Here is a 24,116-nt window from a genome sequence, read left to right on the forward strand (position 1 = left end):
CTTATTTTATGTGTACATTTATAGTATCAACTTTTTAATAAAATGTTAAATGCCCTAAACAATGTACAAGGGTTACAACGACCATTAATAATGTAAAAGCTTATGTTAATGGTAACTGCAGTTGGTGCTGTTATTACAAAACTATTTAGCTTCTTTTAATACATACATTGATATAAGTAATACATTGGAAACAATCTGTTTATCAGAAAACATACCATTACATCCAGTAACTTATTATTTACCTCAAGCTGATGTGGTTCCTCTCGCTTTTGTAACGACCTATAACACCTGGCCCTAATAACAATTTTCCCTAAAATAATGTTTGTGACTGAACACACACACAACCATACACAGTAAACAAGTTTTTATTTTTATTAAGAACACTCTTAAATCATCCATAAAACAACATTGATCATTCTGCCATGATAACTGCCTAGCATAATACCTACCTTGATAATCGAAACTAAATTGCTCAAAAAAATTGTACCCTTTATCTAATTTTGATCTTCCTACCTCTCCCTGAAAACTATCAACAAAACGGACAGCATCTGCTATTCTTACTTTAGTAATGTGTGAGAAAAAACTAGCTGTTAGCGGTCCATTATGATTAAGATTATGAATGAATGAATGAGATCCTTGACGGCGACGGCGCGACCGGAAAAGCGTTCTACCTACATCCGGTCTCGGCCGCCATATTGTGAAATAGGCCTATCGGCAGACGGCTGTGCAGTGCAGATCTCAGTGCAGTCGACAGGTGGCAGTGTAGCGCTGTACAGATCTCAATGCAGTCGGCAGGTGTCAGTAGAGCGCCTCATTCGCTTACCCGTCATCCGCAGAAGAAGAAACAGCATCAGCGGTGTCGAATCTTGTTCGGAGAAACAGCCGCATTAAACAATGGAGGAAACCGCTAAAAAAGAGAAGAAACAGGCCGAAATCACAGAGGAGAAAGACAAAAAACCTGCGGGAAAAGAGAAAGAGAAGAAAGAAGAGCAGGAGCTGGTGAGAAAGAGAGAGAAATACACGCGCTACACACAGAGAGACTGAATCCGCCTGAGTCACTGCAGGCCAGATCCTCAACACACATTCATACACAACAACATTTATATTTATTCTAAGTATCACACTGCATTAACACAGTATTTACTCACCATTTATCGATTAATAGGATTATTTTAAATAAACATAAACGTTAGTACAAAACACTGTGACGATTATATTTATAAATATCGCGCGATAGTCATGTCATTACGTTGGATATATTGAAACCGTTTTGTTAAGTGAATTAACTTATGTGTGTCGATTTATTGCTAGATTAAACACTTTATTGTTCTTAAAAGTAAGTTAAATTAGTTTGATATACCAGCTGACCTTTGTGTTTGTGTTTTTGTAATTGATGTGTTTTGTTGTGTAGTCGGAGGAGGACAAACAGCTTCAGGAGGAGTTGGAGATGCTCGTGGAGAGATTGGGTGTAAGTTGTGTTTATTACTGCTAAACTTTCATCTAGACAGCTGTTTGAAACATGAAATTAACTTATTCCTTACTTAGTAAATGATATACAGTACTGTGCAAAAGCCTTAGGCAACTATGCCATGTTGTTTTTGCAATTGTATAGTGATCATATATAATTATTTCTTAGTATCTTTATTAGAATACAAGCAGAAAAAATACAGGAAATGTGTATGTAATATTAAAAACAGTATAAAAGTATAAGATAAAGTGTCAAGTATTAAGAGTAAAATCCCCTTATACTTGAGCAGTAGCAGGAAACTCGTTCATACCAGTTGCGATTAAATCGCATTATTCACGCATAGTTGGACGCTTGAACATTTTGAGTTAACTAAACCTAACAAAAATTCTCTACAGAAAAAAAAACATGCCAATACGCTCAATTTGCTGACTTTAGTTAGCTTCTACTTTAAGTATGTATATATAGCTGAAATAGAGTAAAGATTTTTTACAGCTTACCTTCTCATACTTCCTCACTCACTTTCTTCCAAGTAAGATTCGTTTTATTCCTGTTTCTATAAAATTACGAAGATGTGTCGTACAGCTCCAGGTGTCCACATGCAGCAACAATGATTTTGTCCTCCATTTTGTTTCATATTTCTGCCTTCTTCATAATCATGTCACTACTAGAATAAGCTCCTGGTTTACGCTGCGGGAATATCTGCCAAAGTTAAGATTTTTCAACTTGCGCAAATCACCCATTAGGCATCAAACGCCCACTTCCCGCTGCGTCATTCGCTTCAATAACGAATTAGCACCTATACTTAGGTATGATGACAAAATTTTCAAAAACCCCAAAACTCTAAATTTATCACATGACTAGACAGAGCAGACATTCCCATTTGCAAAGAAACAAGGATTGTAAAAATCTGTTGAGTATTGAGAAAGTTATGATATTTTTAATATTAGAAATCAGGGGAAAAAGTTATATATGGATGTCTATGGAATGTGTGTGACCGAAATGCTGTAACTTTCTCATTTTATCGGATATTTGCATGAAATTTTAACAGAAGGTAGAATTTTGTTAGTACTTTCAAAATAAATTATAAACATTTACTGTTTTAGTTGGAATGGGCATCAAACTTTAGTTGGAATGTGCATCAGACCCATGGTAACCATGGTTTTTAGAACGATTCCTGCAGTGGACGTTCTGACAGAGCGTTCACTGTAAGTCTATTAATAGATACGTGACTACCAAATTTCCGCGGTTTATTTAAATACCTTCTCCACCATAGACTCAGATTACAAATGTTTCAGGACCAAGATAAAAGATATTTATTTGGGTCCATCTACCTTTCATTAGAGACCAGAGCTTAGTGGAAGCACACCGCCCGGTTGAAACTGACACAAATGTTTAAACAGTTGCTGTGAATTAAAAACACCTCCGAGTTGAAAGTTAAAAATATCAAACGCTTCCGGTGGTCGGACTTGACCTATTTATTGTCGTATTTAGTAAAAACATACTACAACCTTGCGGCGAAAAGTGGATATTGCATGACACACATTTAAAAGTACTGCGTGGGCTGAAACAGATTCTTCGACCCAGAAATTCGACGCGCGTGCCCGCGATGTCAGCATTGCTACTATACTAGGGCTGTGCAAAAAATCGACTGCGATTCTCATGCGCGTGTCATCAGTAAAGCCGGTTCCGTGATTTGAAGTAAATCGGCATCAGCTGCTTTCAGATGGAGCGGCATTTATTACACAGACCCGTAGTTCACAGAGAAGCTATGCAAAATCGCCTAGATAATCGGAGTCGATTTTCCTCGATTATGGACCCGATTTTGCCTAGCTTCTCGGTGAACTACGGGTCTGTGTAATAAATGCTGCTCCATCTGAAAGCAGCTGATGGCGATTTAATACTAATCACCGAACCGGCTTTACTGATGACACGCGCATGAGAATCGCAGTCGATTTTTTGCACAGCCCTAGTATAGGTGCTAATTCTGGGTTTATCACCAGGTTCACACAGGTGTGTCGGCCAGAACACTCCTTAAGGCCAAATATTCCAGAGTATGCAATAAAGAGCCGAGATATATTCTTAATGTTCTGTTTATTCTCCTTTGAGGGAGTTTAAATGCAATTTTGAATATGGGTGTGGTTTCTTTAAAGAGAGAAACAAAATACAAATGAATAAGGGAAACATACATATACTCATTCCCCTCTACATTATAATATAAAATAAACAATAATCAGAAAATATGACTATATATCTCGAAAAGTATGCAAAGAGAAAGGATTTAAACACTTCTAATATTATCTACCATACATTAAGTTACCAATAACGTAACTATAACATACTGTCATTTATAACATACTTTAAAGCCTTAATAGCAGTCCAGATAACAAGTGTTAAATAAAGCAAACATGTCTCATCCCGATATGAAATATTCGATCCGACGTATTGAATCAGGTAGATATAATTAACACAACGGTCGTGTAGCGACCCTTAAAAACTCTTAATTAACATATCAAATAACAGAAATAACAGCGCCAAAAATACAATATCACGAGTAATGCAGCAGATATAACTTTACTTACTTTTCACATTCACGCACACTCTGAGGAAAAATGACACCCGCCATTATGTCCGAACCGACAGACAATCTCTGTAGTACTGAATATTAACTGTAATGACGAACGCCTATCTCTATCATACTGCATACTAAGTGCGTGACAACGAAAGTCTATCTCTACCGTACTGCATACTAACTGCGTGACATCAGATAAAATACACAAACCAGTGCGCACTTTCCTACTCTGTTACAAGCACTTAATAAACGGCAGAAAACATGAAACATAAAGCATGATTGAATAAATAATAACAACTCTAGCATAACTTTGGGGCCTTTTCTACATCTATCGTGTCTTTGCATTAACGTCTTGTATAAACGCACCATTAAACCTAAATGAAATTAAATCCTAATTTCTAATTCTAATCGATAGAATTCAGAATTTCAGTCTCCTCAAAAAAGCTCAAGATGTGTTTTATGCCAAGAGAGGACCCACTAAATACTGACTGATGCTTGAAGAAGACATTTAGTTTCGAAAAATTTTTTATTTTATTTTGTGTACATATTTCCTGTATTTTCTGTTTCCATCTTAATAAAAAAGAGTGAAAAATAAATAGTAATGATATTAAAACTTTCAAATATCATACCAAAACAACAAAGCTGGTGGTGGCCAAAAGGGAGTCAGCGTTGCGCTGTGTCGAGTCATGTCTAGGACAACTTGGAGGTATTGTAAACCGGAAGTGCATATTAAATAGCGCAAGCTTTGTCACAGCGTCTACTTCAAAATGCAAAATATACGTTAGCAGCCAATGTTAGTCGTTAATGATTTGGGACAAATATGATGTTATTTAATGTTAAACTATGTGAGTAACACTGTGTGGCGCGACAGGGATTTGAACAACTTTCTGAGTCACAGCTGGGCGGCGCCAGTGTGCGTATACTCATAGAAAACAATGTGTTCGATTTTTTTTTTTTTTTTAGAATGGCGCGGCGCTGAGCTGCGTGGCCGGTGTGCGATCCCCTTAAGACTTTGAACAGTACTGTATATAATAAAATGTTCCACTTGGACCTCACTGCATGTTATTGTAAAAAAATGTGTTTTTTATATTTGATTAGAGCTGTATATTGAACAGTCCCTCTAGAAAAATGTGATTATGTGATCGCATGATTCTATGCATAATCAGCCAAAGTCAGCATATGTATGCAGGGGCCGCATTTTTTAAATACACCACACTTTTGCCACATAAATTGCAGATTTCCGCTCACAAAATATGCGGGGCTTGCATGATTTCATAATCCCCGCATTTTTGTAGCAAAAAGTCAAGTTTTGTCATGTTTGCGCAGTTTTGGCAAGTTCGCGCAGTTTCGTTGCATAAAATTGCATAAATATCCTGCATATTCCATCGCATTTTTTAAGAAAACGTGCCGAAAGATCAAGGATTTTTGCCCCAACAATCACAAAAAATCTCAGCGTTTTTGTGGATGAACTGATTGAATAAAAATGTGATTTGATAATGCTTTAAGTTTGTTAAATGAAATCAAAATAAATGATAATTTTTTTACTATTTTTTTTCTGGGAAAAAGAAAGCATCACTGTCTCACCAGTCTGTCTTCTTTCTGCATTATACTAAAACTTTGACTATTTTAATGCTTCAAAAAGTTTGTATAAATTTATTCAATTGCAAACCATTGCAATGTGCACATTTGTACTATTTCAATATATCTTGCTGAAATATCCCTAAATATCCCTATTTTTAATGAAAATGTAAGAAGTTTACCCTGTGCTATTACCAGAAGAATACTCTGTTTTACTCCACACTATTGCATTGTGTCATTTCATTGCTAGTTTCTCTCATTGTTTTAAATCTGGTCCAGCAACTGTTGAGAAGTCAAAAGTCCAGCAGGTGATGTGTATTTTCTCTCTCTCTCTGTGTTTTTCAGGAAAAGGACACATCTCTATACCGTCCTGCTCTGGAAGAACTACGGCGTCAAATTCGTTCATCCACGACCTCCATGACCTCTGTGCCTAAACCACTCAAGTTCCTGCGGCCCCATTATGCCAAACTCAAAGAGATTTACCAGAACATGAGCGCTGGCGACAACAAGGTGTGTGATGTTAGTTCATCACTTGTGTACAGGTTTATTATAACAGTAAATGAATGTTTATATGCTGTATATGTAACATCTGTCTCTGTTTGGCACAGCATTTCTGTGCTGATGTTGTCTCTGTGCTCGCTATGACAATGAGCAATGAGCGAGAGTGTCTTAAATATCGTCTGCTGGGCTCACAGGAGGAGCTGGCATCATGGGGTCATGAATACGTCAGGTGGGCATACAAAAGCATGTTGAATGATCACACTTCTTTATATAATATGACAAATCAAATATTATATTGTTTGTCTCTTTACCTGATGTGTATTTCAATCATCTTAACATCCTTCAATCCCTTAAACCTAATCCAAAACATTGCGTGTGTTTTTTTAGGCATCTCGCGGGAGAAGTTGCGAAGGAATGGCAGGAGATTGAGGAAGGTGATAAAGCTCAACAGGAAGTTTTATTGAAACTTGTTAAAGAGATCGTTCCCTATAACATGGCCCATAATGCCGAGCATGAGGCCTGTGACCTCCTCATGGAGATTGAACGACTCGACATGCTGGAAATATACATTGATGAAAACGCTTATGCTAAAGTTTGTCTTTACCTGACCAGGTGAGTGACATGCTTACCCACAATCCCTCTGCACACACATCTTTGACTCTTCTGATCTCTGTGTGTCTCTCTCTGTCTCTCCAGCTGTGTGAGTTATGTCCCCGAGCCTGAAAACTCAGCTCTGTTGAAATGTGCTCTCAATATCTTCCGCAAGTTTAACCGTTACCCAGAAGCCCTCAGACTGGCGCTGATGCTCAATGATGTGGAGCTGGTGGAGAATATCTTCACATCCTGCAAGGACATGTATGACAAAACATCACTAAAGATATTTTCATATGTGGTTAAAGACCTGTGTAAAATTAAAAACTCACTTCTAGTCATTTACTCAAATACATTGTGAGCTGTAAATAATGAATCCTACATCTTAACATGCCCTCTTGATGTGTGTAGTGTCATTCAGAAACAGATGGCATTTATGTTGGGTCGACATGGCATGTTCTTGGAGCTCAATGAAGACGTGGAGGATTATGAAGATCTGACAGAGATCATGTCCAACGTGCAGCTCAATAGCAACTTTTTGGCACTGGCTAGAGAGGTACACAACCGCCCGGAGATATCACACAACTAATTGAGTATATTATCTGGGTGAAAACATAAAACTATTAATCTCCATCTGGACATGTGGTGGACATAAAGTACTTAAGCAGCTGCGCTTCTCTCTGTCTCACGTGCACGCGCTCTCGCATCTGTCCGAAGTCTAAATATAAACTAAAGTAGTAATCCTTACGTATTTGTTCAGTTTTATGCTTTTCATGCTAGCTGAGGCAAACTCTCCCTTTTGTTTAAAATATAACCCGCTGCATCTTGGCGGCTCTCTCGCGCACGTGCAGAGAGCTGCGCTCTGTCCGAAGGCAGATCACTAGGTAGTAATCCTGTTTATGATATGCAATTCAAGGGGTTGTAGCAATACATCCCTCCTTTTGAAAATATAAATCGCGTTCCGCTGGACAGATGTTTTTAAAGGCACCTCTGAGAGTTTTTTTTTCCCCCGCTTGGCAAGCCGACCGGACGTGACATGGGGGCGTGGCAGCATCGACGATCCCATTTTTTAATTCGAAGTTCGAGGTTGTGACTTAATTTCGATCGATTTCGATTTAAAATCAAAACGTGACGCTCTTAATGCTCACACAAAAATCGCTGCAAAAGATGCTTTCCAACAGCTGTTTTAGCATTCGTTGTAAACATGTGGACCTATTTTTCCAAACGCCCCACACCCGTATATTCTTGCGTTGAGAGCTTGAATAATAGACACTCCAGCCCAGGTGGTGGCGCTAATCCGCCTTTGTCAATTGCAAGAATACAAACAAAGTACCCGGCGTGGAGTAATACCGTACCTCACAGCACATCTAATACAAGTCAATGGAGTTGGCCAAAACTACGATAAAACCTGTTGGAATGTGTCTTTTGCAGCGATTTTTGTGTGAGCATACCAGTGAACACCCCTGACCACTCGGTGAGTTTCACGTCTTTGTAAACGAAAGTTTAATGCATTTTAGGAAGGATTGTTCTAGTGCACCTATACACCCATTGTAGAGGTGGGAGGTGAAACAACAAATACCCGATTGTCGCATATGTCGAAATTTCAGTCAAAACCGTTCTATTTCATCATAAACAATCTGAAAACAGGGCTTTAAGTGTAAAATACCGAACTTGTCCTTTAATGAATACTATTACTTATTCAATAGATACTAGTACTTATTCAATAGATACTAGTACTTATTCAATAGATACTAGTACTTATTCAATAGATACTACCACTTATTGCAGTAGTGACTAGTATATGTCTAAATAATAAGTTGCATGAAATAAATCCTGATGTGAGGAAAAAACATAATTCCTGTTTTGATAAACGTTGGAATCAAGTTATTTATACAAGATGTAGAATAAGACATTCAAAAATGACACACCAATTTTTACTCTCAGGAGAAAACCATCCAAAATGTTCATCTTGTCAAAATCCATTGTCCATTAACTCTTTCACCGCCAGCATTTTTTTAAAAAGTTGCCAGCCAGCGCCAGCGTTTTTCATGATTTTCACCAAAGTTTAATGCCTTCCAGAAAATGTTCTTCTTCAGATATATAAACATACAATACACCAAATGAAAGAACAGACCCTCTGCTTTCAAACAAAAAAACCTGTTTCATCCTACCTCCAGTGGTTCTTTTGTAATCAGCTTTTGAATATGGGTAGGTTTCTGCAAAAACACCACATTTTCAGCAAAAAGCTGAGATAATTCCATGTTTGTGACGGACTTTTCATAGAGATCCCATTCAGAGCGATCTTTAAAACAGACACGGACATGCAGCAGCTTGCCATAGGGCAATACTTCCGGGTTTAAAAAGTTGAGGAAGGGCGCCACCTGGTGGATAATAGCGGTATTGCGGAAAGACGGAAAATCTCGTCATTGGCGGGGAAGCGTTTTCTCTTAATTGACGAGATATCTCGTCAATGGCGGGGAAAGAGTTAAACATGTCATTTTAGACTGTATTACATTTACCCCTGTGAGAAACCGTTTTTACTCTGTTGATACTTTTGAAAAGGTTTTTAATTAAGTGACCCCAAACATGGTTTTAAGATTTCTAGAGGAAATAAATTTGAAACATATTTTTTAATCTTCCTTTGATTTAATTATACTTTATTCTCTCCATGAATATAGCCTTAGAAGCTGGTATGGCGTTAAAAAAGAAAGAAAGAAAGTACTCATTTATTAAAACGTGTTGAATATTAAACAAATATTAGTACTTATTTGTAAGATACTAATACCCTTTAAATAGATACTAGCTTTTACTTATTTGATACTGGTAATATTAATAATTCATTAGATAATAGTACTTTTTTATAGTAAATAGTAAGATAATAAATTTTATTGGTAATATATTTAATTTGACTCTACGGTGTATAACATTTGTTGATCTTTTTTTTTGTTCTACACCCAGCTGGATATCATGGAGCCTAAAGTCCCAGATGACATCTATAAAACCCACCTGGAGAACAACAGTAAGAACTTTCCTCACATCTGTCTGTTTTCTTTAGCATTTAGTGTTTGACTGTTTTTTTGACTGTGTCTCTTGGTTTCTCTCAGGGTTTGGAGGCAGTGGATCACAGGTGGATTCTGCTCGTATGAATCTGGCCTCCTCGTTTGTGAACGGCTTCGTCAATGCAGCGTTTGGTCAGGACAAACTGCTCACTGAAGATGGAAACAAATGGCTGTACAAGAACAAGGACCACGGTGAGAAACACTCCCATCTTCACACTATGTCTCTGGTATTCTACAGAAATGCAGTGTAATATTAGTTACACGTCTAAAACTTTTCTGCTGTGTTTTGTTTGTTATGTGTGTGTGTTCAGGCATGCTCAGTGCTGCGGCATCTCTAGGAATGATTCTGCTGTGGGATGTGGATGGAGGTTTAACACAGATTGATAAATATCTTTATTCATCTGAAGACTACATCAAGGTAAACACACATGTAATGCACTCCACAGCAATCAACAGTATGCACACACATGTAACACACTCAACAGGACACACACACTGTTAATGGTGTTTAGTACTGACTTGTATATGTGTGTATCTCTCTCCAGTCAGGGGCGCTGTTGGCGTGTGGTATTGTGAATTCAGGTGTTCGTAATGAGTGTGACCCTGCCCTGGCTCTTCTGTCAGATTACGTCCTGCACAACAGTAACATCATGAGGATCGGAGCCATTTTTGGGTAATTTACAACACCTTAACTGATTTTAGCATTATGAATATTATTTGTGTTTATCCTCCCGTCTGTAAGATTAACCTCTCTGTGTCTGTAGGCTGGGTCTGGCGTACGCTGGTTCTAACAGAGAGGACGTTCTCTCACTTCTCCTGCCCGTCATGGGCGACTCAAAATCCAGCATGGAGGTACATCAGTGTCCAGCAGGTTCCTCACTGGTGTAGTGTTGCATTACTGTGTTTAACTCATCTGTGTGTCTCTGCAGGTGGCTGGAGTGACGGCACTGGCGTGTGGAATGATCGCTGTGGGCTCATGTAATGGTGATGTCACTTCCACCATCCTTCAAACCATCATGGAGAAGAGCGAACAGGAGCTGAAGGACACTTACGCTCGCTGGCTGCCACTCGGTCTTGGACTCAATCACCTCGGTGAGGTCTTTAAACACAGCGCACAGCTCACAACCACACAATTAATTTGATTTTGAATTTATTAGACTATTCAGTTACTTAACATCACAGAGCCAATCAGAATCCATGAAATGACAGCTGGCTTGGTTTCCTAATTGGATGATTGTGTGTTTGTACAGGTAAAGGTGAGGCGATTGAAACGACACTAGCAGCTCTACAGGTGGTACCTGAACCCTACCGCAGTTTTGCCAACACACTGGTGGACATCTGCGGATACGCAGGTGAGTCAAAAACTCTATATTATCCTGACCTCAACCACATTAAAGGCTCATAAAACTCCCTATTTCACCTCCACTATTGTTTTCAAAAATGCAACTTAAATGTGTGTGGACGCTGGAAAAACTTTCTAGTGGATGGTCTGTTCAGCGCTGTATTAAAATTACTACAAAATTGCATTATGATTTATGTCATTATAACTTTGTTAAAATTACAATTGATGTATTTTATGTTTCATATCCTAGTATATAACTGAGGCTATAGATAGTGAGATTAAACAAATCTAATTATTAAGAGGTTTTTTTAGTTGGCTTTAATAGCTTAGCATACAGCTAACGGATTGCTAGCCTACTATATATGTGAACCACGCTTTAAAATGGTAATTTATGAGACATGATTACTACACTTTTAGTATTGTATAAAATATGGTTAATTCTTGTTAGATATGTTTATGATTTACAAAAATATCAAAAGTATTTTTAAGCAGATGATGACACAAACCTGCTGACGTGTCTGCTACATGAATTGTAAGCTTTTATTTTTAAACAATATTTTATTTATTTAAATTTTTATGAAGTATTTAGCATGCTAGACCAATAGCTGTTAATACAGCTTCGATAAGTCATTAGTAACAAGATATCACAAGAACAAATTTTGATCAGGCATTAGTGCTAGGTACAAGTCGCGGTCCTAAGCAGAATGACACCGGCACAAAATCACCATGTGCTGTTATGAATAATTAAGTGAAACGTCTTGTCATTGGCTAAGAACACACAGTCTCATTAATATTTTTAAAATAATATGCACTGCAGAACATCGCCAAGTTACAACTTGTGATGTTGCCACAATGTATATTTTTAAACCTAGAAGATGAAAATAGAGCTACTGTTTCTCCTACTTTTAAAATTAACAACCATCCCTGTTGACATCTCTGAAAATGTTGTTTATTATTTTTTGACCCTTTAAAAACCAAGTTATTTGGTGTGTCAAATGAGCCTAATATGAAAGAAGTATTGATGCATACTGGACATCTGATTTAACTTCTTCATGTTTATGTGTCCAAACATTTGAGTGCTTGTATATAAAACACACGTTGTTGTGCTCACTTCACTGTCAGTTTTCTTATTGTCTGTTTCTCATTGTCTCTCAGGTTCAGGTAACGTTCTGAAGGTTCAGCAGCTGTTACACATCTGCAGCGAGCATTACGACACTAAAGACAAAGATGATGACAAAGACAAGAAAGACAAAAAAGACAAAGAAAAGAAAGATGCTGCGTCAGATATGGGCTCTCACCAGGTGAGTGCGTGTCTGCCTTCCTGTGCCGCGTCTATGAGTTTGTATGTGCACGTGCGTGCGCATGTCAGTATGTCAAACATCACTCAGACTCATTCTGCTCTCTGCTGCCCCCTCAGGGTGTGGCGGTGTTGGGTATTGCTCTCATCGCTATGGGTGAGGAGATTGGTTCAGAAATGGCTCTGCGAACGTTTGGTCACCTGGTGAGTCACTTTTTAATATCACACAAAGAATTTTTAGATGATGAAGCCATGAAATTATTTTTAAACATGTGACCGGATGATATCACACATTTATCAATTATTTCTTGTAAGCAATTTAAAATAAAGCAACATTGTGAATGACTTTAAAAAAAGCAAAAAATGTTGTGTATGTGTTAAAGCATCATTAATATATTTTCTTTCACGTTTTTCTGTCCTGTAGTTGCGTTACGGTGAGCCGACATTAAGGAGAGCTGTACCCTTAGCACTTGCCCTCATCTCCGTGTCGAACCCACGGCTGAACATTCTGGACACACTCAGCAAATTCTCACATGACGCCGACCCTGAAGTGTCTCACAACTCCATCTTTGCCATGGGAATGGTCGGCAGTGGTCAGTCAAGATTTTTTTAACCTAAAATACGAGTCACGTTGATGACATCACAGTTTATCAGCCAATCAGAGTGTGATGTTGTGAAGCTTAGTGTTTGTTTGTTTTTGGCAGGCACTAATAATGCACGTTTGGCTGCTATGCTCAGACAGTTGGCACAGTATCACGCCAAAGACCCCAACAACCTCTTCATGGTTCGACTTGCACAGGTGCGCTACAGAAATGACTGTCAGTAGATGTTGAATTGTGAGGATAAAGATCACATGACTAGAATTGTAATCTTGTGTTTGTTTCTCAGGGTCTCACACATCTTGGTAAAGGCACATTAACACTGTGTCCATACCACAGTGATCGACAGCTCATGAGTCAGGTGGCTGTCGCCGGACTCCTCACCGTCCTCGTCTCCTTCCTCGACGTCAAAAACAGTAAAAGCTTTGTTTGCTCTCATGATCATTATTTAAAACAATATCTGATATGCACTCTTTACATTTGTATATGTCTGTTCTCTTTCCACAGTAATCCTGGGCAAGTCTCATTATGTTTTGTACGGGCTGGTGGCAGCAATGCAGCCTCGCATGTTGGTCACCTTTGACGAAGAGCTCAGACCTCTGCCGGTGTCTGTCCGTGTCGGCCAGGTGTGTTTGTGTGTCATGTGACCTAACTTTTGTCCTTTGTTATATGAAGAATTAATAATGAATAAATCTCTTGCTGTTTTTTTCAGGCTGTGGATGTGGTGGGTCAAGCGGGTAAACCCAAGGCCATCACAGGCTTTCAGACTCACACCACACCAGTATTGCTTGCTCACGGTGAGAGAGCAGAACTGGCAACCGAAGAGTACATCCCTGTCACGCCTATTCTCGAAGGCTTCGTCATACTGCGCAAAAACCCCAACTATGATGCCTAGACGCTCGCAGACAGATGCACACGCCAACAGGGACCTCTGACATGCCTGTAAAATATTTTGGGACGCCTCACGCTACCCCTCTGTACCCGTCTGCCTCTCAGATGTTTCCTTCTTAACAGCAGCGTATAGTACTTGATGTTTCTCTCTCTCTCTTTTTGATTTGTTTTGTTACTTGTTATGTAAAAGGTTGAGATACAAAATAAATAATTGTGATTTATGTTTGTGTTGGTGTTTTACTAAAATGTGATGCGAACATGAATTAGTAAGTTCAGCTGAGGGGAGTGAGAAATAATAAAAATTATTGACTGTCTGGTAAAAGAGATGCCATATCTTAACAGGACCTTTAACGTAAAAAATTACTGCTGGGCAATAAACAAAAACAAAAAAAGGTAAAGCAATTTAAAGTTTAGATGTAGTTTAGTCATTTAAATATATAACTACACTTCATAATGTTTTATGTTAAGTTCGAGCGGTCGTTTTCTCGCAGACTGTTGCGTCATTCATGTGTTGAATCTGTGTCATCTGTGGTTTAAGTGTCATCTTTTACAGCTTTATTACAAAATTAAAATCTTCAGTGTGTGATCCTAATTATTTTTTATTTTATTTTAGATTTTATTTATTAATACCGCAGAGAAATATTGCTGTATATTTTCTCTATATGATATTTTGCAATTTACTTTTGAAATATATAATCAATAATAATTAAATTATTGACTGGCTGATATAAGAGATACCATATCTCAAAGATTAATCGCATACAAAAGAAAGGTGACTTTATTATTGTTTTTTAAGCACACACACACACGTATACATTTTGGAAAAAATATTTTTTGTTTAAAATATATAGAAAATATAAATAAATATATACACATGTAAATGTTTCCTAAATACATACATGAATGTGTATAAGTATAATTACACACAGCACATACTCATATATTATGCAAAACTTTTATTTTGTATGTGATTGATAGCTATTAATCTCCCCCCCCACAAAAAAAATATTTTTAAAACACAATGGAGTCTCATTCATAACACTTGAGCAAAATAAATTAATTTAAGAGATTATCACATTAAAATTAATCCAATAATTCACATAATTTCTACAAATAATTTTAACAGCTCCGTTTATAAGTCAGAACGAACTTCATTAATATTCATGAGTCAATATTTTACAATCACAATTTGTGATATTTTCAACCTTAAGAAACATTGCAGTACAATCACAAATCTACTTAAAATTGTTTGCATTACTACAAATCTTTAAATTCTCGCATGTACTATATTTAAATTGTGTTTTTTTAGTAGGTTTGAGGTGACGTCAGTAAAAGCCACGCCCCGGCAACGCCTCTAAACTTCAACCAATCCAGGAATCCTGCTATGGCAACTGATTCAAAACATGATTTAATCATTGGTATTAAATTGCCGTAAAATGAAATAGTGTATGAACTTATATCTCACGATTTGTCAGCAACATGACGTTGATTCGGTCAGTCACGCTTTATTCATATTCATAAGTCGTACACTGACCTCACGCCGTTTCTGCGGTCACGTGGTCGGGATTCCCTTTTGTCACCAATCCGGAAGTTCCCAGTCGCCGGTTTCCGCCGGAAAAGGTTCCGTCCGGTCCAGACGGTTGTGTTTTTCTATCTCTCTTTCGGTTTGGAATTGATCCATTGATCCGGCCCAGATCCGGACGAACCCCGAATCCAAACGTATAACTCCTGCCCGGTAAGGAACGACTACACACGAGACGCTGCCGGCTTTACAGGCGCGTGACTGTGAGCGTGCGTATGTGTGTATCTATATCTGTTTATCTTTGTGTCTAATAATATTATCATGTTTGTGTTTGGATTTTGTTTATAGTACATGTGATTGTCTGATGATCAATACCATTTCGCTTGCGTTTGTAAATTTGATGCGTGTTCAACACGTGAACATCAGACTAAACACTAAAATAATCGCTGATCATTTAAAGGGATACCTCACCTAAAAATGAAAACTATGTCATCATTTACTCAGTCCCATGTTGTTATAAACCTGTTTAAATGTCTTTGTTGAACACGAAAGTAAATATTTTGAGGAATGTTTTGAAACCCTATTCACTTCCATAGTTTTTTACATACTATAAAAGTGAATAGGGCTCATGATTGGTTTGGTGCAAACATTCCTCAAAATATACTAATTAGTTTTCATCAAAACAAAGATATTAAAACAGGTTTTATAACAACACGAGAGTGAGTAAATTATGACAGATTTTTTTGGGTGAACTATCCCTTTAAATGAAGATTGTGACTCAGCATTACAGCAATACGCACTCACGTTGTTGCGTTTTAGCATACATGTGCTGTTGTTTGTAGTTATTATGATGTAAAACGTGTGTTGGTTTTAGTTAGTTAAGGCTTTTTAAAGAATCTGTGTGTGCTTTCACACATATGTTGTCATTTGGTTTTTGTGGTTCAGGTTTATTGAGCAGGTGTTGTGAATATTTTCACCACTATAGACCCCTTCAAGGTTTGTAAACATTGAATGACTATCGGGTGCGCGCGCAGCATGGGGTCAAACTGTTCATACAATCGAGGCTTTAAAATTTAATCTAACAGGTCTGAAAAATGATGACTTACCTCAAATGAAGTGAGCACTACAAACACAAGCCTCTTTGATATTTGCATTGTCTCAGTCTGCACGTTAATTGCTTGCAGCCGCAGATGTTGTATTTTTTTGTTTTTGAGATTCTGCATGAATCACGAAAACTTAACGGAAGACCTGGCGCGATTTTCAGAGCCCACGACGTAAGTAGGCATTTTTAACGATACCGAATAACACGCAACTCAATCTGCTGTAATGACTTTTCTGACCCCGATATGCGCAGTGGGAACCGACTGTGACGTGAACGGTGAAGGGGTCTATAGTGTATTTTGTACAAAACATGACATGTTAAGATTTAATCTGAGGTGTTTAAGTTAAATGATCAGTGATTATAAACTAGGGTATGTGAAACAATAAATCAAACCAGAGCGAGACATCCACATGTGTGTAAAACATGGATGAATCACAGATCAGATAAACAGCGTTACATTGTGAAGGACCTGAAACAGCTGCTCTGAAGTCAGCTTTAATTTTTTTATACTACTGATAGTGACCATGAGTTTATCTTCTCTGCTCATGGAAAATGGATTAATATTTCACTGACCTACAATTGACAGAAAGAACAACTACCCAAATATGAGGTGGAGGTCATCTGTGTGTGTTCACTTTAGGTTTTGGTGTAATCTCTCTCTCTCTCTCTCTCTCTCTCTCTCTCTCTCTCTCTCTCTCATGAAAGGTGCATGGTCTCTAGCAATGAAATATGATTTTTTGTTTTAACTACACTTCATAGTGTATTATATTAAGTATTAGCGGTTGTCATATGGTGACATATAATAATATCAATATTTTTCATCCACTGAAATGAAAAAAGGAAGGGGTGGACTTGAAATCGTCCATCAAAAACTGATTGGATCATTTGAATTTGGGTCATGTTGCGATTTGCTAATCGCTGCGATCTTATCTCAGACAGGCAACTTGTCATAGTACTACTATTAGTAGAACTGCGCCCACTAGGGGAAAACGTAGTCGGCGATCCACTTTTTTCTCCTTTAAGGCTGACTTTTACGGCTCGGTTTTTTTTGCTTGTTGGCTGTACATCTTGTCACACAGCAGCTTTTAGGCATTATTTTGTTTTTTTGTTATAAGCCGAAATGACAGGCACCCTCTCGCAAGGAGATGGTTGGATTGTCCCCCCGGTGGGCGTGTTTTTTAAATTAGCATAACTGCGCTCTGTCTCTATACCATATGACCGGAAGTAAGGAAAGATCATTTCGAGGAGGAGTTTTGCGTTTTTGATTAAAGATTATGTCCCTGTCCCAAAGGACGCACTTTATGTGGACTTTCGATCTTGTGGCCTTAAATTGCGCTTGATTGCATAGTCTGCGATTCCTTAGGGTGTCCCATCTGTCATTTTTATGTTCCGAAGTGTGCTCATGATGCGACCTTAAGCGAAGCCTGCGTTTCTGGGTCAGTAAAGTGCGTGGAGCCTGCAGAAGTCTTTGCGAAAGAGCAAACAGATGACAGGTGGGAGGAGTTCACACTGATGGGCAACTTCTCTTCCTATTTCCAGTGTGATGCTCAAGTCTGTCCCAAAATACAACTCGGGTGAGCCCTCGTGGACTCGCGTCAAGGGTCCCTATGGTCTGCATACATTATGTCATCAAAGTGTGGACTCTGAGGAAGTCCACAAGTACAGAGTTTGGGAAAATTTGGGAACGGCCTATAAGGGCACAGGAACTTTAAAAAAATTAAGCTCACAGATAAGTCATTTGTAAAAAAAATTCCCCCCAAAAAATGAAATTTTTCATTTCGACTATAAGTGCGAGCGGTCATTTTATTGTGTTTAATCTGCCCTGTCATCTTTTACAGCTTTATTGTGGAGAAAAGATTGGACTCTTTAATCTAAATACTTAATTACAAATAAGATTAATTATTTTTACCATGTTAAACTTTATTTAAAGAAAATGTTTGCAGATATTGACTCGCTATGTTTATTTTGTAATGCTAAAGAACAATTCATGTTTCGTATTTATGAACATACACATCTCTGTTTTGGAAGGATTTACGTATTTTTCGTGTTTTTTCATTGTTGCAAATTTTTTCCTTGTCATACAAAAATATTATATTTGGTTGCTGTAATTTTGACAGTTGCGTAGAGGATTTGTATTTTTTTAATACATTTATTTATCGTTCTTAGCAATTGTTTTTGACATGTAAATGTCTAGGTGCTCAACCATATTTTTCAGTTTCTTGTAAAGATCTTAAGTCCTACTTGGACCTCTCACTGACTCCAGCAACTCCAAAGCCCTTAAATTGTGTCACATTTCTGAAAATACTATTATATTTAACTCTATAAATAAAAAAAAATATTTAAAAAAACTAATGCAAATACATTATAGGGAATGTTAATGTACGTCACCGCAGTGTTGCATTATGGGACGTGGGCGCCATGTTTAGAGGCACCGACGACCGCTATGCCATTTAATTCTGGGCATGTTAAGCTAAAACTAGGTAAATTTGAAGAAAAACGGAAGATATCGAGAAGTTGAAAGAACAAGAGAAGGGACCCTATCGGGAGAAACTAAATGCTACTGCCAAAAAACTTTATTTGGACAAATAAACAACATAGATCCATATGATTTAGCAGCCCAAGACTGGATTACGGACCTCCGCTTACATATCTGGTCAATTACCTTGTTTTTGCAGGACTTTATTTACACTGCAGGAGTTTAAGAGCTATAAATCCCTTCAAGCTTATAGTAAAGTGACACTTCTTCTTTTGGAGTCTTATGGTTGGCAAACCAGCTATTTACTGACAATGTGTTAATACCTACGTACCTTAATGATTCTATAAAATAATTTCTCCGTTGTATTCTGCGCGATTAATTAACACATGTTCAAAAGATGGCACTTCTGTTTTGGCCAAGTTATTAAAACAAACAAAATGCTAAATATTTAGCTAACGTTGTTATTTAAAGAGTCACAAGCAGTGGGTTTGAGCAGTTGCATTTAATAAAAAATATTTGTATTAATCGTCAAAATTGTCTAAATATTTATTTTTATAACTCATGTGTTTAGGGTGATCAGAAATGAATGAATGAATCAATCAATAACTTACATTTGCAAGTTAGTTTGACAGTGTTAGCATAAAAACAAGACAATTTAAGTGGTTCTGCTTTTATTAATCACAAATTACTGAATGACTGAAAATGCAGCGAACACACTCTCGCTGATGCAGGGATTTTTTTTGAAAAGTAAACGTTTTTCTCCTGATTACAGCATGCAAACCACGCGATCCGGCGTCTTTTCGTCAGCTCCTGCACCGGCTTCCTTTGTTTTTTCCACGAATAAAAGCTGGAAAAACGTATTCCGTTGTTCAGTTTCCTCCCTGAACGATCGCGTGACTTGCTTGATCGAGCAGTACTGACCAAACATATCGAAGTTTATTAAAATCTCGACAGAAAATACAAAAACAACCTCCAATACATGAACTCAAATACAGCGGGATAGGACGCGTGCCTGCAAAGATGGCGGATTACACATAATCCAACACAGCGTGACGTCAACTCCACATTCCCTATATTAAACAGCTCTCCCTTGTGTTATAAAACAATATTCAAGCTGGGAAAAAAGCTTTATTACGAAAAAAACGGCTTTATATCCAAATTATATCCTTGTAAAACATTTTACTAAAAAAATTATTTAATATTACCCACGTATCGCGGTACTTTGGTCTCCGCCATTTACTTCGTTCGAACTATAAGCTTGGTTAAATTTAATCTCACGTTTAGTCGTGTTGATGTCTTGTATATTCTTTAATCACAAACGAGTAACATATCAAATAAAGTTTTTGTATAATAAGCATTAAAGAAAGATTTGTTTTGCACAGAGCACTGCTGCGCCTGCGTCTGTGCGTGCGCGCTACCCACGTGGTCTGTTTCTGAGAGCGCATGCGCCAGCGAACATGGCGACGCGCTGCACGTCTCCCGTTACCGGACAGTGAGATACACCGACAGAAAGAGAGAGAGGCCGAAAGAGACACACGGTAAAGAGCCTCATTGTGTGTATGTGTGCAACAAAGCTTTCATATATTCGTGTCTGTGTCTGTTACAGGTGTGTGTGCGAGTGTGTCGGTTTCCATGCGCATGTATTACGTGTAGGACGCAGCAGTTACTCAATCTGGCCTTGGGAAATGATCGTGTGTGCGTGCGCGCCTGTGTGTGTCATGTGAACTGAAGGACTGTGAATGAATTTATTAGGGTTGTACACTTCACCTCCATGCAGACGTCATCCATCCATCAAAAAATCCAAACCCTCTGTAGGGTCACAGCTACTCTTAATTTTGTATAATGGACAAATAAATGAATCTGGACACCTTAAGTTAACTTCACTGATATATCTTGTTAGTATGTTGCGTGTCCTGCTTGTGTTGGGTCAAAGTTCATTGTTAAAGATCTCTGGAGTCATCATACAGCTGTGCACTGATTGTTTGTGTGTGTTTTATATATATATATATATATGAAGTATTAGTCACTCATGCATGACTGTCGCATTTCTAGGTGCTGTCTCACACTGCAGTGCTGTATCCAATGGCAACAAACTACAAACTCGTGTACGCTGAATGCTTTCATTTGCATAGGTGTAGTTTTCAGATGCACTAAATTAAAGGGATAGTTCAACCAAAAATGATAATAAACCTGTTATTTACTCACCCTCAAGTCATCTAAGCTGCACATGGCCATCATTTTTCAGATCAACACATTTTTAGTTTTTCTAGAAACTGTCCCAGCTCTTCCAATTTTCTTAATGTATGAATATGGGGTCCACATCCTTTAAACCTAAAGATTGTGCTCCAGGGAGTAAACAAATGCCTTCTCAGGGTAATCCGTTTTCATTTTTTCTCCTAGAAATATATATTTTTTTTCTCCTAGAAATATACATTTTTAAAACTTTACAAACTAAAATAACTAGCTTCCGGTTACACCGCCATCTTAGATGCCTTTGCATTCAGAGGAGCATGTAAGCCATTTGCGGAGCGTTTTTTGCCGCTGCTCTGAGCATCCGTATTTGTCATACGTCACTAAGAAAAGTGTGTACGCAACTGGAAGCCAGTTATTTTTATTTGTAAAGTTTAAAATATGAATATTTCTAGAGCTGCATAACATACCGAAAATGTATCGTTGTTGTGATATTCATATCACAGAGATTTGGGGTAATTACGTTAATTTTGCGTGTCTATCATTTGTGTCTATCGATTGTCCAAACGCTAAAAGACTTTGACTGTCACCATTATATACTTGATTTTTATGTTACTTCATTTTTCCTCAAGTTTTTGTTGTTTTAAATGGCCCTGTTGGGACAGTGATTGTGCCTTTTTTAAGTACTTTAAAGGCGGGGTGCATTATTTTAGAAAAAAAAAATTTGGAAAAGGGAGTCAGGCCGCCTACCGTATGTGTGGGGCGAGCCTATCAAAAGAAGGTCCAAATTATGCACCCTGCCTTTAATGAGAAACGTTAATGTTATATATTTTGGTTGCATTTGTGAGTTATTAAATATGTAACTGCTTAACTAGGCACGTAATATTAAAGTATCTGTAAATGAATCGAATCGAATCGAAATTGCGTCAAAGAAATTTTTGATGTATATAATACTGCATCCCTGGCAGAGGTGATTGATAATGTATCGTATCACAATGAACTGTCCGATTTGCACGTAGAAACCAATTAAACTAAACGTGTAATACACATGCCCATGATGTCACTAATTTAACAGATTTAAGTTTTGTCATTTGCAGAAGCTACAATGCCGTAATTTTATTATATACTTGTTTTTGAAAATTTTGCATGTTTTTGAAAATTACGGCATTGTAGCTTCTGCAAATGACAAAAAAATTAAATCTGTTAGTGACATCATGTGCATGTGTATTACACGTTCATGGGCATGTGTGTTAAACGTGTAATACACATGCACATGATGTCACTAATTTAACAGATTTAAGTTTTTTGTCATTTGCAGAAGCTACAATGCCGTAATTTTCAAAAACATGCACGTATTTAAAGTTTAATTTTCATGACCCCAACATGTTGCTTCCATGTAAACTTTTTATAACGTTAAAATTTTATTGGTTTCTCAGTTGACGTTAAATCATGTCACAATAAAATTTAATTTTAGTTTAATTTATTTAAGTTTTTGTGTTGAAATGTGACTGGGGCATTTCTTTACCTGATCAACAAGCTGTGGGCATTTGCAGTGGTGAAATCTAAAATGCTCTGTATCAGATGACTTATAAAGCACATATAATATATATAATATAAGTAAAGGATAATTGAGAGTCGAGTTTTTGGCCTCGACCTGTTGTATATAGTCGGTAATGTGCATTTAGACTTATGTAATGTTACAGCTGAACTTCATAGCACTTCTTGTGTGTGTCAGAGAGAGAGATCGAGGTTTGTCCGTACTGTATCCAGTGTGTGTTTGACTCTATATTTGGATCTTGTAAAGAGAGCTGTTTGTCAGAAACCCCTCTGTAAAATAACTCTTGAGTTTCTTCAGCTTGAATCTCGTTTATCAGGACAGACACACATTAGTACTGTAGTGTAGTGTAGTATAGAGAGCTGCTGGGATGATGTCATTTTGTAGGCAAAACCCAGAAACATGTTTGCATTTAAGTCAATGGGGTTTTTGAATCGGGTTTTGCTTAAACACCTTAAATAAGATCTGGGTTATCACAACAAGCTTTTTCAAGATATTTTCATGTTTTACTCTACAAAAAAGTTTTAAAGAGATGCTCAGACATTTAAAAATGAGGCAGTGCAACCAAAAATCAAAGTTTCACGTCACACATGGCGCTTTTCCATTCCATAGTACCCTACGGTTTGGTTTGGGTGAGGTCGAGTCAGCTCACCTCATCTTGGCTTGGTTAGCTTTTCCATCGAGTTTAGTAACACTTCGGAAGGGAAAGGGATTATATAGGCGTGTCATTATGTTATTATTATATTATTATTACATTGTATTATTATATTTATGCTGCCTGCTGCTGTGACATCATACAAGTGAGAGCGTCATTGTACATTCCTATAGATTCATTTATATCTCAGTCCACCACAAAATTAAAATTGACCACCACAATAGATGTTTGCACATCACGTTTGTCATTACCTCTGTCTCACATAACAGTTTCTGTACAAACACCTGTGGCGTCAGTCGACGCGCTCCACTGAGCCTCATTTAAGTTGGATTTAAGCATATATGCGGACGTGCGTTTCGCGAATGTGCTGCCACAAATTGCAAGTCTGGAAAAAACTGTTATGGTGTCCCTGATTCTCAATCTGTGCATGCTTTTCTTCGCTAAAAGAGGGTTTGAGAACTTATAGCAGAGCATAGATGACAACATGTTTGCTCGAGACAGCGCAAGCTAGCATGAAGTTAAAGCTAATCTTTTATATTATAGCGAAGACGCTGGTAGTGACGATTCTCTCTGACCAATCAGTGATCTACAGTGTTTTCGCGTCACGTTTCGGTATCAGCTCGGGTCGCTTGGAACCCCAACCGAGGTGGTACTAAAAAAGTAGCGGGTACTACGTACTGCACCCAGTGGAAAAGCCCCCAAAAGTAAGATGACCCGACCC

General features: G+C 37.8%; 2 protein-coding genes across 2 annotated transcripts in view; both read left to right on the forward strand.

The window, feature by feature from the left end:
• Positions 1-801: 801 nt before the first annotated feature.
• LOC129438739 (26S proteasome non-ATPase regulatory subunit 2) lies at positions 802-14,116 on the forward strand. Its single transcript, XM_073865760.1, has 21 exons — positions 802-999; positions 1,412-1,468; positions 5,961-6,125; positions 6,224-6,345; positions 6,504-6,728; positions 6,813-6,971; positions 7,119-7,263; positions 9,666-9,726; positions 9,812-9,958; positions 10,078-10,184; positions 10,312-10,439; positions 10,531-10,618; positions 10,696-10,858; positions 11,017-11,118; positions 12,264-12,409; positions 12,526-12,609; positions 12,830-12,998; positions 13,110-13,204; positions 13,294-13,420; positions 13,512-13,630; positions 13,717-14,116. Exons 1-21 carry the CDS (start codon positions 895-897, stop codon positions 13,897-13,899), a joined length of 2,697 nt encoding a protein of 898 aa, XP_073721861.1. The 5' UTR covers positions 802-894; the 3' UTR covers positions 13,900-14,116.
• A 1,358-nt stretch (positions 14,117-15,474) lies between these two features.
• LOC141363247 (eukaryotic translation initiation factor 4 gamma 1-like) overlaps positions 15,475-24,116 on the forward strand; it is a 41,030-nt gene continuing 32,388 nt past the window's right edge. The window contains exon 1 of the mRNA XM_073865836.1: positions 15,475-15,630. The gene's annotated coding sequence lies outside the window, so the exon portion shown is untranslated. The remainder of the gene's footprint in view (positions 15,631-24,116) is intronic.

The sequence above is a fragment of the Misgurnus anguillicaudatus genome, unplaced genomic scaffold, assembly GCF_027580225.2.
Source record: "Misgurnus anguillicaudatus unplaced genomic scaffold, ASM2758022v2 HiC_scaffold_33, whole genome shotgun sequence".
In the NCBI taxonomy this organism is placed as follows: domain Eukaryota; kingdom Metazoa; phylum Chordata; class Actinopteri; order Cypriniformes; family Cobitidae; genus Misgurnus; species Misgurnus anguillicaudatus.

Coding starts and splice junctions, on each gene's coding strand:
- LOC129438739 (XM_073865760.1), top strand. CDS start 895: ATGGAGGAAACCGCTAAAAAAGAGAAGAAACAGGCCGAAATCACAGAG. Junction 10,859..11,016: donor TCTTGGACTCAATCACCTCG/GTGAGGTCTTTA, acceptor GTGTTTGTACAG/GTAAAGGTGAGGCGATTGAA. Junction 12,610..12,829: donor TGCGAACGTTTGGTCACCTG/GTGAGTCACTTT, acceptor TCTGTCCTGTAG/TTGCGTTACGGTGAGCCGAC.